Genomic DNA, 12,706 nt, shown 5'->3' on the forward strand with positions numbered 1-12,706 from the left:
TCTTTGAGAAATGCCACATTTCCGTGTTGTTGCCACCATACTCCTACCCCTTGGAAGTGAAGAATTGATACCGCTCGCATCATATGTGCTAAAATCATGGTTTTGATCTTAAACAACGGATCAAAGAAAAAATCTCAAAATATTCATTCATCGATGCAAGCGTTTCACAAAAATGATAAAAATGACACCAGCTCCTTTTCTCTCTTTATCACGTCATATGCGGAATTCACACGGTGATGAGAAAGCAGGTTAGGCAGAGCCCACAAAATGCAAATAGCATCGTTCCTCCCACGCGTCACGTACGTTATGCGAATATATGCAGTGGAGCGGCGAGAAACGCAGCACCTTTCGGCTCCTGTGCAAAGCAAAGCAGCTCGAGATTTGTCACGTGTTGGTTTTTCCCCCTCTTTTTGTCTCGAACGGAAAAGAAAAAGGAAGGTTGGCGTTGGGAATCGAATGGACGGGCGCGCGGCCACGCTCCCTCGGCGGCCACCGTCAGATGCGGCGGGCGCGTTTATGGCGCCGCGCCGCGCCACGCTCCCCGCGCCGCCGCCGTCCGATGGGCGTGTCGTGCACGGCGGGGATCGCGTCTCATCCAAAACCCCCCACCGACCCGGCCTCCTCGCCATTTCCCCCTCCCCCCTCTTCTCTCTCCAGTCTCCCCCTGCGCACGCGGCCTCCCTCCCTTTCTCTCTCCTCCCGCTTCCCTCCCGTTGCTCTGCCTCTCGCTCCCTCGTCCGATCTGCATCTGCCCCCCTTGTCCTTCCGTCTTCTCGTTTTCTTTCTTCCTTCGTTCTCGGCAGTGTCAAGATTTGTCTTTGTTTTCCCGGAGCGGCGGCGGCGGCGGTGGTGGAGTGGTGGTGCGGCGGGAGATTCAGGGAGATCTAGCTCGATCTGCCTCTGTTCTTGGAGCTCGAGGGCGCGGGGAGCCGAGATGGCGGCGCAGGAGCAGGAGCAGCAGGCCAAGACGAGCACCACCAGCTCGCTGCCGTCCAGCAGCGACCGCTCCTCCAGCTCCGGCCCCAACAACCTCAAGGAAGGAGGTACCCACCGTCTCTCCCTCCACCCCGCCGCTCTTTTGCTCGCTCGCTCGCTCGCTGACTGAATCCGGCAGCTCAGCTCGAGAGTCGAGACGCTGACGACGCGTGTCTATGTGTATGATGTGGTGGCAGGCGCGGAGAGCGACGAGGAGATACGGCGGGTGCCGGAGATGGGCGGCGGGTCGGCGTCGTCCGGCGCGGGGGACGGCAAGCAGCTGCAGCTGGCGGCGGCCGGGGGCGGGCAGGCCCCGGCGGGGAAGAAGCGCGGGCGCGCCGCCGGGGACAAGGAGCAAAACCGGCTGAAGCGGCTGCTGCGGAACCGCGTGTCGGCGCAGCAGGCCCGCGAGCGGAAGAAGGCCTACATGACGGAGCTGGAGGTCAAGGCCAAGGACCTCGAGCTCCGCAATGCCGAGCTGGAGCAGAAGGTCTCCACCCTCCAGAACGAGAACAACACGCTCCGCCAGGTACCGTATCCACCCCAGATCCTCCCTCCCAGCACAATTGTCTCACTGTCAGCGGCCATGGCGATACTGAATCTTGCATGCGTGTGCGTTTGCAGATACTGAAGAACACGACGGCGCACGCCGGGAAGAAGCCGAGCGGCGGCAAGGGGGGAGACGGCGGCAAGAAGCACCACCACCACTTCGGCAAGGGCTAGTAGCAAGACCGAGCTTCTCTGCTGCGACGATGGTTGCTAGGAACCACCCAACGTCTGCCCATCTGACCATTGTTAGGACACTGCTGTTGTTGTTTGCTGCCGCAGTTTGACGCTTGGCTTGTCTTCTTCTTCTTTTTCACTCCTCTCTTCTCCACGGTTGCTCGGTCGCCCGCTTTTGATGTCTCACTGTCACTGTTGTGTGTGCCCTGTCCATGGTAGCTTGTTGTTAGGAATGTTGATCTATGTGAACATTGGTTGTGTATTGTACTGTACTGTTCTCTTCTCTTCTCCACCGTTACAATTTGGCTTCTTCGCAAAGCTGGTCGCTGAAGCTGCGCAGGGAAAGAGCTTCAAAAGATGAATTTCAGTTCAAATCCGATGGCCCAAGCGAAATCTCTCTCGGTTCTAAAAGGAGGCGCAGCCGCTTCGAGTGGCTCAGAATTCAGCAGATGATGGGAGGCAACAGTGTTTCTATTATTTGACTGGATTTTCTTTGACAAATTGTTGGTGATGTGTGTGAATCAGCCAAAGGCGCTACCTGTGCTTAGTCAAAGAACAGATGTCCTGAAAATGCAAGTAGTTACTGACGAATCCACCACTGAATTCAGAAAGCTGAGGAGCTACTGTATATGACTTACGATTGCCTGATGCAGGATAAGCTGCACCGTGAGGAGGTATTGTAGAGGAATTTGACTTGCAAGATGCAGAGGGAAAAAGAATGACAGAATTTACAAGAACACCGCAACGGCTGTTCTGTTCATGCTTGGCATTCTTGTAGCCAACCCAACACAGACCCACAATATCGATAGGAACAGTCAGGGAGGGGACCCTGATATAACAGTGCTAAACTGAACCACTTCCACTTCATTTATTTATCCCGGTATCACACAGTACATCATCAAATTACTAAGCCCCAAAACTTTTTCGGCGTGTATGGTCCGCCGTAAAGTGAGTGACTACTACCATGGTTCAGGTCTTGCTATCCTTAACGAACTACTTTCTTCAAACACTAAACTTTGACCGACTCTTAACCACCTTCAGCCTTTTCCTTCAGAAAATGTAAAGTTACCGTGCGCGTATCAGTAGCACCAACACCGTGGCAGATCCGAGAGCACTTCACATCACATCTACCAGTAATTTTTCGGCATTATCGACGGCCAGACTCACTCAAGAAGCCTCAACGGCATGGAAGAGTTTGCTGGAGGATCTATTCGTTGGCTACGCGTGCGTCGCTCTGATCGTGTACTCTGCCACAAGCTTTGAGAACAGAGACGACTTGTTCTCCAGCAGCTTGGCCGGCGTGTCACGCTCCACGGCCACACCTGCATAGATCGGCACGGCGTTTGTCAGACCAACAGGTATGCCAAGCACATGGGATTAGTAGAAGAATTAGCAAGGCGCGATTGCGTTTGTTTTAATGGGCTGATTGCTGACCGTTGTCGAGGAGCAGAACCATGTCGCTGTCGAGGACCGAGGTGATTCGATGCGCAATCGTGATGACCGTCGCCTCCGAGAAGTTCTCACGTAGTGTTTTCTGAATCATGTTGTCTGTCGCGGTATCCACTGAAGCAGTGGCTTCGTCCAGAACCAGTATCTTGGTCCGTTTCAGAATCACTCTTCCAAGACAGACTAGCTGGCGCTGGCCCACGCTCCAGTTCTCTCCGTTCTCGATCACTGCAAGGCAAAATAACATGATTTTTCAGTTCAAAAAAGCAGCAGCACGTGTTATAGTTTTCAAATCTTGGAAGAGAAGAGATGATACTGGGAAATGTGTGAACGATGAGCAAATTTATCTTTTTTAACAACAAAAGGCGCACGAAGCGCCAAACTTTCCATTCAGCTCAGCTCAATAGCGACATACAGCATGGATTACAAAGCAAATTAAGTTTCAGACTTTCAACTGCATGACTGAAAATAAACATATCACATATCAGACCTGGTGAGTCGAGTTTCAGCTCCTTCTTCCTGACCTCATCTCCCAGCTGACAGTTATCCAAGGCCTGAAATGGAGCAAAAGATTCAGACTGCAACTTTCCAAGAGGTTCTCGACTATTTCGCAAGTATTTGACGACTGACAAGAAATGAAGCATGTGAAAGCGAAGCTACCTCCCAGATCTGATCGTCATTGTACTCGTTAAGAGGGTCAAGGTTGCTCCTCACAGTTCCCTCAAACATCGTTGGATCTTGTGGAATGATGCTAAGTCTAGATCTCAGATCATGCAGCCCGATGGTGCAGATGTCAACACCATCTACCAGTATCTGACCGACAGTAGGCTCGACAATACGGAAAAGGGCCTGTATGAGTGTTGATTTACCACTGCCTGTTCTTCCAACAATACCAGTCTTCATGCCTCCAGGGAAAGTGACGTTAAGGCCCTTCAGAACAAATGGTAGTTGTGGAGCATATCTTACCTGCAGGAATTTGACAAGTTAATGATGAACACTATCTAGAATAAATTGGTTATATTTTTTTTTTACGAACAAATTGGTTATTTTTCATTTGACAAAATGCTGAATTTACAATTCGTTTCCCATCAGACTGGATTTCTAATAGTTGACTCACAATGGCAAAAAGTATGAAATTTCTGCATAACAACACGGTAAAAGAAAAGGAGAACATAATTAAACAGGAGGGAAAAAAAGAAAGAGTACTTACATGGACGTCACGAAGCTGAATTTCTCCCTGTGACGGCCAGTTATGGGGCAACTTATCTTCTGACATTGAAAGTGGGGGCTCTTCAGGAATGCTTATGTATTGCAGAATTCTTTCTACTGATATGATCTTGTTCTCCAAATTGCACATGCTCCACACAACCCATGCTTGCAGCATGTTCAAGTTAAGCCCATATGTGACCGCGAGACCAGCAATACCTGAAAGCAGGATGTAGATTTAGTTGCAAGCCCATATCAAGTCACGTCAAATCTGCTAACGTTACTTGGTATAAATATTGTTCCGAACTAGTAACATCCTAACCTGGATCGATGATACCAGTTGGTAGACTGATCAGAAATACCAAAGCGAATGCAAATGTGAAGGACGACAGCGTATCCAAGCGGAAACAAAGCCACTCCATTGCTGCAGCATTGTAGAATTTCGGTCGAGAGTAGGCATCCATTAGATGGCTATTAGTTGATACAAACTGATGTTCTTTGCCAAAACTTCTGATGGTGGTTGATCCAGTAATTGATTCAGCAAAATGTTGTATGATAGGAGCTTTGCAAACCCCTACCAGCCTTTGCAGCTCTCTGGCCGTCTCAATGTAGTAGCGCTGCAAGATGATAGATGTAGTAAGGTGCTGAACTTGCAGTTAAAATAACATGAAGAATAAATATTAAATAGATTAAATTACCTGGTACCAGAAACAGATAATGATCACAGGAACGAACACAAGAAACACCTGCCATGCTACCTGAGACATAACCGCAATAATTCCAACTAGTTGTATGATGGAAAATGCAACAGAACCCATCTGGTAAGCGATGTTTGTATCCACTTCGCTTTGATCAGTTGAAGCCTAAACAGTTCAATCTTGAGTGAGCAATAATCAAAGTAAACAAATCAAACTTCCCAGGAAATCTGAGGAGATGCAAATGACTTACTCTATTCAAGATGCGCCCACTTGGAGTGGAATCGAAGAAAGACATAGGAGCTCTGAATATGGCCATATGCATCTTGTTGAACAACAGAGTTGCTGTTTTGTATGCAGCTGTCACAAGAAACAGTGCCCTTATGAGGATGCATAGCGAACTTGCAACAGCCAATGCCACGAAGACATAGATCAGTGTCGACGTGCTCACTGGAGGCTCAGCGTCTTTCGACACAGGAGAAGCCCAAGCCATCCAGTAATTGCTAGCAATCTGAAGTACTTGGAAAAGTAGCTGTGCTATCAACACAAATGGTACGAGAGCTCCGCCGTAAGCCAATGTGAGGTATTTCCAGTAGACCCAGAACCCCACCCTGCCTTTTTCTCTTTCTTCTTCCTGCACCAGCTGCCCACTCTGAACCTTGTCACCGTTGTCTTTGCCATTTTGTTTATCTTTCTCTTCAGCTGATGACAATGACCTGGATAGGCTTGAAGAGATTGTCTCACTGCCTCCATTAGCGACATCAATCACATCCAATGCTGTGAGAGCATCTTGGTGAGCACCAACCAGTTCCATTAGCTCTTCCCCTGAACCAAGTATATCGTTGTATTTGCCTGCTTGTGCTATTCTCCCACCTTTCATTACCTACATATAAAATTATTATAAGTAGAATCGAACAATTTATGGCAATAAAATTTACATGAAACATTTGCCAGTGAAATTCTCACCAGAATAAGATCAGCTGAAGGCAGGAATTCAATCTGGTGAGTGACATAAACCACTGTTTTTGAAGCCAAAGCCCCAAGCAAGCATTCCTGCAAATGGAAGAAACCTTAATAAGCACATGTTCTCAAACTCCTATATTGAACAAAAAAAGAATGTATTATACCTTGAAAAGGTGGGATCCTGTATGAGCATCGACTGCGCTGAATGGATCATCAAACAAATAGATGTCGGCATCCTGATACAAAGCTCGGGCTATCTGAATCCTTTGCTTTTGCCCGCCACTAAGATTTATGCCTCGCTCTCCAATGACTGTCTTGTCACCGAATGGCAAGATCTCCAAGTCTTTCTTCAGTGAACACCACTCAAGGACCCTGTCATATTTCTCACTGTCCATCTCCTTGCCGAACAGTATGTTGTCCTGAATTTTGCCGCTCTGTATCCATGCCGTCTGGCTGACATATGCCATTGTTCCGCAAGTCTTGACCTCTCCTGATAGCTTTGGCACCTCACCAAGAATGCAAGAGAGCAAGCTTGATTTTCCAGAGCCGACCGTCCCACAGACTGCAACGCGCATACCTAGCTGAGCTTCAAAATTCAGGTCCTTCAGCGTTGGCAGCTCAGGTGAGCCGTCCCAGGAGAAGCACCCATTGCTGACCTCAATTGCAACATTGGAGCTACCACTTGGTAGCCTCTCCACGGCATCCGTCGGCAACTCCTCAAGGCATAGGAAAGATGCTATCCTGTCAAGAGACACCTTGGTCTGAATCATCATCGAGATTGTGTCAGGAAGGTTGTATATTGGTTCTTGAAGCACCCGGAACGTGGCCAATGCAGACAGCACCTTCCCTGACTCCAATGGTATCCCTAAGAGCATGCAAGCTCCGAAGGTTACCACAGCGACGAAGGTCGGGGCACCCCAGAACACGAAGGTGGCCGCGGTCGATGTGTAAAGGTACTTCTTGAGCCAGCTTGTCTCTGTGGTCCTGAGGTCAATGATCTTGGACAAGAACTTCATTTCCCACCCCTGCAGTTTAAGAATCCTCATGTTGCGCAGGATCTCAGATGTCGCCTTCATCCTGACATCCTTGCAGTCCATGAGCTTCTGCTGGAACTTCTCCTGCATTTTCATGGGAGGCACATTTGCAAGCATGACCACAATGGTGGCACCGAGCGCTGCAAGCGACGCTACCCCCAGGGTGGAGTACAAGATGAACAATGCCATGCCTACTTGGAGTGGTACCAACCAGAGATCGTGCATGTACCATGAGAAGAGGCCGACTCGGTCGGCGTCCACGCTGATGATGTTGATCATCTCGCCGCTGGTGCGGCTCTGTCTGGAGATGCTGGACAGAGAGAGCCCTTTCTGGTACACGACGGAGACGAGCGCGGAGCGAGCACGTATCCCGGCTTGCTGTAGCCGGAAGAACCAGTGCCGTTGTGACAAGCACTCAAACACCTTGGCTACGATGAATGTGACAACAAGGAGCTTCCCCTTGCTGGCGTACCTCTCGTCGCCGTTGAGGTACTGCACCAGGGAGTCTATGAGGTACGGGCCAACGTAGGTGGCCAGGTTGTAGATGAGTGCGTAGAGCGCGGTCACCGCGATGTGCCACCAGACGGTGCGCACAAGGGCCTTGGTGAGCTTGAACGCGGTGAACTTGGGGCCAGAGCCGTCGCCGGCTTGCGCCTCCAGGTTCGTCTTGAACGAGGGGAGCAGGCCGGCCACGCTGTCGGCATGATCAAGGTCAGGGACGTCGTCGAGGCCGAGGGCCTTCTTGTTGCCGACGGCGAGCAGGGGTCCCATCCAGGAGAAGGTGAGGACGCTGAGGAAGCCGGCGCTCGTGAAGAGGGAAGCATCGACGGTGTCGTCGCCGCGGCTCTCGCTCGCGCCGTTGAGCAGAGGCTCCTCGGAAGCAGAGCCGCCCGTCGTGTTGGCAGAGAACCCGGCGACGAGTAGCGCCACGCCTGCGAGGACCTCAACGGCGTCGCGCGCCCACGGAAGCGCGGGCACGGGGAGCCCGTAGGAGAGGCTCGTGGCGGCGTGGACGGCGAGAGCGAGGACGGAGAGGAGAAGGAAGAGCGCCCACCAGAGCTTGAGCGGCGCGGCGAAGCGCTCCTCCCCGCGGCCGCGGTACTGGAGCTGCAGGTAGGCCGCGAGCAGCAGCCACGCCACCGCGCGCGCCGCGGCGTCCGCCTGGTCGGCCACCGCGTCGGGCGCCCCCCACCCGGCCCCGCCGCCGGTGCCACTGTTGTCAAGGTACCACGAGACGAGCGAGTACACGCCGAGGAAGACCTCGGACGCCGCCAGAGCCCATGTGGCGCGGACAGCGAACTGTCCCCACCGGAACCGGATGCCACCGCCTCTCACCGCAGCGGCTGATTCCTTGCCGCGGTGGGCGGGGGCGAAGAGGAGCCGGGCCGCGACGGCGAGCGCGAGCAGGAGGTGGGCCCCGGCGCCGAGGCCGTGGAGGAGCGCTGGCCGCAGGAAGACGGGGAGGGCGGCCGGCTCCGCTATCGCTGCCGCGAAAGGCGACGACGACGCCGACGCCGCGGTGGGCATGGGTGGGCGCAGGCTGGGTGAGTGGAGCGCCGGAGCGGGCGGGCGGGCGTTATATAGGGGACCGGGCGGCGACACGTGCGGGGGGAAGAGTCGTGACGGCGACGGGGCGGCTGCGGCTGCGGCGCGGCGCGGGTCCTTGGGGTCCAAGACACCTCCCTCCAGCCCACCCCACCACCCCCCGTGCGGCCGTGTCCCTACCCACCCACGTCCCGCCGCGGCCGCGACGGAGGGGAGAATGGGGAACCAAGGATGGATCGGAGGAGAGCGGAGGTGGGAGAGGTGAGTAAATCAAAATTGCGGTTTTGGTGGTGGCGGTGCCCCCGAGCGATCGCAACGAGCGGTGGCGACTGGCGGGGCGGCAGTCGAGATAAATGAGTTGCAGAATCCCGGCCCGGCCGGCCGGGGTTTTGACTACGCTACGCCTCCCCCGCCCCAAGAGCAATTAGTTAAGAGTATCTTCTACTGCACGGTTTAAAATTCTCCTTCCCAAAACCTGACGACGAGATAATAAAAGGTGGTGGCTCTGTTGGAATTTTCCGAAATGTGGTACTAGTAGTACGCATCCTGTTATTACCGTAGCCCAGATATAATGGCTTCGTTTAATTATTGCCTCAGTTTACTAATATATGGACTGTGCGTAATTTTTCCTTTTTTCTTTTCAAGAGTATGTGCAGCTTCATGATGATCGTCAAGCCAGAGATAACAAGTCCTGCAGGATCCTTGCATCTTCTTTTCTTCAAGTTAAGTCCAGCAACATCTTTGTCTCCACCTTGTTGGTGAACGTAGCGTATGCCCCGCTCTTGTAATCGCGAAAAAGGAAGTCGGTTCATCTCACGCTGGCACCACATGCGGGTTCGGACGATAGAAACTCTCTCCCGATAATATCGCTGCCCAGCTTTGTCGGTTGTACTACTTCTTCTGTAAATGTACTAGTACTAGTATACTACTACAATACAACAGGTTTTCCGCTTGTTTTTTGTCTCTCAAAACTTTATATTTTTGTGAGGGTTCATCGAGCTTTTTTTCTTTTCTTTTTTTGCTAGACCATCGAGCTCTTTGTTACTCCATCTAGACCTGGGCATGGGTGGCCCGGCCCGAAGCCCGACATCCATGTCGGGCTCGGGAATCACTTTTCAGCCCGACGTTCAGCCCGGGCTCGGGTTTCATTTTCTAGCCTGAAGCCCAGGAAAAGCCCGACCAAACGTGTTTTTTGATGCTTTTTCTATAAATACAGGTATAGTATGTATTCCTGAAAATAACTATATTGTTATCTTTAAATACGGGGAAATAGGCATATTGCTCGGGCCAGGCCCTGGCTTGGGATTTTGAAGTCGGGCTTTTTGAAACCCGGCCCAGCCCGGAAATGCCCAGGTCTAACTCCATTTCAGGGCTACAATCAGCTACTCCTACAGACCTTGGAAAACAATCGAGTGTATTATGCAACCAAACACCGGTGCATACCCCAACTCTGACACATCTAGCTAATTCATGAGCCATTCTATTTTGACCATGACTAATTTTACGAGGGATAAAAAGCTTGATTCTCCAAAACAGACTTGATCTTAGACACAAAATGGCTATTCCTAGACCGAACAGTGAAATGCTAGTGAGAGCTTGCAAAGCAAGTAAGCAACGGTCCTGTCCATTTCAGGTGGACGGGAAGCTTCGATCGTCGCAAGGTTAACGACATAACCTTCCATGATTGCGCTTAGTTCGACTTAGAGGACATCACCAAAGTGGAGCCTTCACCGTTTCATCTCTTAGGGTTATATAGGCGGCGCCACATGCAGGGCGGGAGTGGGGGAGGATTGCGACAATGATGGCAGTCAAGGGTCCGGCTGCAGTGTGGGCCATCTTCTTGGGGTGCAAAACACCTCCCTACCCCCGGTTCATTTTACCGTGAGTGGCCACCCACCTCTATTGACTGCGACGGGGGATCCCTTTTCACCTCTGCGCCTCAATTAATCCAATCCAATACAATGGGGGAGGATGGAGAGGGGTGATTGACGGGATCAAAGCGGCGGAAGGGGGAGGCCTTATCTGGTTTGTATGAATTTCATATAAATCTTGTAGGATTCCAATCCATATGAATTTTCTCTATGGAAGCCCTTTGTATCATAGGAATGGGTTCACCAAAATGTTAAGGAATAAATTCATGTACCCTCAATTCCATAGAAATCCAAAGGCTCCTTAGGTTCATGCCTCTTGATTTGGATTTTTCAAAACGTAGGAATAGAAAAGGCGTAGGTATCATTGTGTCATGTCCTCCTGATTCCTGCATGATTACAAAACTACAAGAATTTGGATGGAAGATGTTTGATAGCACATGAAAATCAAAGGAATTCTACCAAGAAGGTTGAGTGGATGGCAATTTTCCTCCAAAATGTAGTGCAAATGAATCATATGCACTTTTACGAGATAAGGATTCCAATCACGCGATAAAACTATCGTCGTATGAAAAAAAATTACGAGGATCTAAACGCCCCAAAAATCCTATGAATTTCCTTTGAACCAAAAGAGCCCTTCAAAGAGAAGTTGAGGAGCACCGTAGGATTAGCAAAATTTCTTACGGTGGTATTATTCATGTCTCCGGTTTAAAGGAATGGGCTAAAGGAAAAAAAGATAAAACATTTCTTTGATCTTAGTTTCGGAGGAAAAACATAGTAATTCTAACATACACATGTATCTCCTTTCCAAATTTCTATGCATGGAGAACGAGACTAAGATACTTAGTGGCATAATAACATTCTAACTATATGGCGTCCTTTGGTTATAAGATAGGAGTATCATAAGAATAGGAGCATCATAGGGAATGAGGTGACATGTGTCCCCATTCCTATAGGAAAAGAGGTATCATTTGGTTCACATGATAAGATTTTCTTGTCAAGCCTCAGCTAATGTTTTGTTTCCTTTAAAATGTGAAGGATAGGAACCATTCCTAAACAGGAATAGGAATTCAAATCCTACAAACCGGAGAGCTCGAAAGGAAATTTTATTATAGGAATCCTATTGTATAATATATTTTTTTGCATTTTCATGTGGTTTGATTTTGTTTTGAACCATTTATTAGGACTTTTATGTTTTTCCAATTCCTGTGAACCAAACATCTAAGTTGACTGAATTCCTATGTCTAACAATCTTATTTTTAAGCATGCATTTCTACCATGTTTATGTGTTTTTTCTATTTATGCGCTTTTAGAACCATGTGAACCAAAGAAGCCCTAAACATGACTCAAATGTCATTTTATTTTAGAAGTCTATGATGCACTGACACTCTGTCGCTCTCTACTCAATTCCTTGAAATTTTCATGTTCATTTCATGTACACCATCTAAAGATACATCTTATAAAATTCGGCGTTTTGATCGCCTTGTACTCCTTCGCTGGTGTCTCTGCAAACTCTCATCTAGAGTTTCTCTGCCTCTCATCGACACCGGTCCGCCTCGTCTCATATGGTCCTTGGACCATGGAGGCGCGGTGGATCCCAGCCCTTACCTGCGGGAGGGCTCCATTTTTAGGTGTTTTTCTGAGTTTTGTTAGAGTTTGTGACATGCTCAAGAAGACGAGGCGGCGGCAGCTTGTTGAAGATGAAATAAGGTTCTCCTCGCCTAGCCCCCATCTCAGGGATGCTTCTAGCATCACCGGAGGGCGTGCAGAAGTGTGTCTTCGGATCTCGTGAGATCCGGTCGGCGTTTGTTTTCGGTGGATCCATCGGGATCCAGTTTTCTTTCATCTGCGTATGTGTGTCTCTAGGTTGGATCCTTCCAATCTATGCTTCTTCATCGGCGACGGTTGTTGTTCCGATGCGCTGGTTCTCTGGGCCCTAGGCGACGTCCTGCTGATTGTCTACTACAACAATGCTTGCCCGACTCCCATGAGGGAGGGTCAATGATGACGGCGCGTCTTCGGCTCGCTCCGGTACTTGTAGTCGTCGCTAGGTCGTCTATGGACGCGGATGCAATTTTTTACTTCCTATATTCTCTGTACTATCTTTTTTTTTTTGAAACTTTCTCTATACTATCTTGACAGTTGATAAATACAATCAGAATTTTTCTCGTAACTAGTAAGTATGCACGTGCAACGCACGTCTTAAACGTAAAGCAGATGAGATTCACATAGTACAAAGTAAACTTTTTTT

General features: G+C 49.9%; 2 protein-coding genes across 2 annotated transcripts; one reads left to right on the top strand and one right to left on the bottom strand.

The window, feature by feature from the left end:
- The first annotated feature begins 637 nt into the window (after positions 1–637).
- Positions 638–1,832, top strand: LOC119275277 (transcription factor HY5-like). Its single transcript, XM_037556093.1, has 3 exons — positions 638–1,043; positions 1,173–1,504; positions 1,600–1,832. The coding sequence occupies exons 1-3, from the start codon at positions 935–937 to the stop codon at positions 1,696–1,698; spliced, it is 540 nt and encodes a 179-aa protein (XP_037411990.1). The 5' UTR covers positions 638–934; the 3' UTR covers positions 1,699–1,832.
- Positions 1,833–2,542: 710 nt separating this feature from the next.
- Positions 2,543–8,658, bottom strand: LOC119275276 (ABC transporter C family member 3-like). Its single transcript, XM_037556092.1, has 10 exons — positions 6,173–8,658; positions 6,012–6,098; positions 5,299–5,928; positions 5,049–5,213; positions 4,673–4,967; positions 4,355–4,569; positions 3,805–4,110; positions 3,635–3,698; positions 3,133–3,372; positions 2,543–3,020 (listed from the first exon to the last, which is right to left on the bottom strand). The coding sequence occupies exons 1-10, from the start codon at positions 8,567–8,569 to the stop codon at positions 2,917–2,919; spliced, it is 4,503 nt and encodes a 1,500-aa protein (XP_037411989.1). The 5' UTR covers positions 8,570–8,658; the 3' UTR covers positions 2,543–2,916.
- Positions 8,659–12,706: the final 4,048 nt, after the last annotated feature.

The sequence above is a fragment of the Triticum dicoccoides genome, chromosome 3B, assembly GCF_002162155.2.
Source record: "Triticum dicoccoides isolate Atlit2015 ecotype Zavitan chromosome 3B, WEW_v2.0, whole genome shotgun sequence".
In the NCBI taxonomy this organism is placed as follows: domain Eukaryota; kingdom Viridiplantae; phylum Streptophyta; class Magnoliopsida; order Poales; family Poaceae; genus Triticum; species Triticum dicoccoides.

Coding starts and splice junctions, on each gene's coding strand:
- LOC119275277 (XM_037556093.1), top strand. CDS start 935: ATGGCGGCGCAGGAGCAGGAGCAGCAGGCCAAGACGAGCACCACCAGC. Junction 1,044..1,172: donor CAACAACCTCAAGGAAGGAG/GTACCCACCGTC, acceptor ATGTGGTGGCAG/GCGCGGAGAGCGACGAGGAG. Junction 1,505..1,599: donor AGAACAACACGCTCCGCCAG/GTACCGTATCCA, acceptor GTGCGTTTGCAG/ATACTGAAGAACACGACGGC.
- LOC119275276 (XM_037556092.1), bottom strand. CDS start 8,569: ATGCCCACCGCGGCGTCGGCGTCGTCGTCGCCTTTCGCGGCAGCGATA. Junction 6,099..6,172: donor CAGGATCCCACCTTTTCAAG/GTATAATACATT, acceptor TTCCATTTGCAG/GAATGCTTGCTTGGGGCTTT. Junction 3,021..3,132: donor GGTTCTGCTCCTCGACAACG/GTCAGCAATCAG, acceptor CGATCTATGCAG/GTGTGGCCGTGGAGCGTGAC.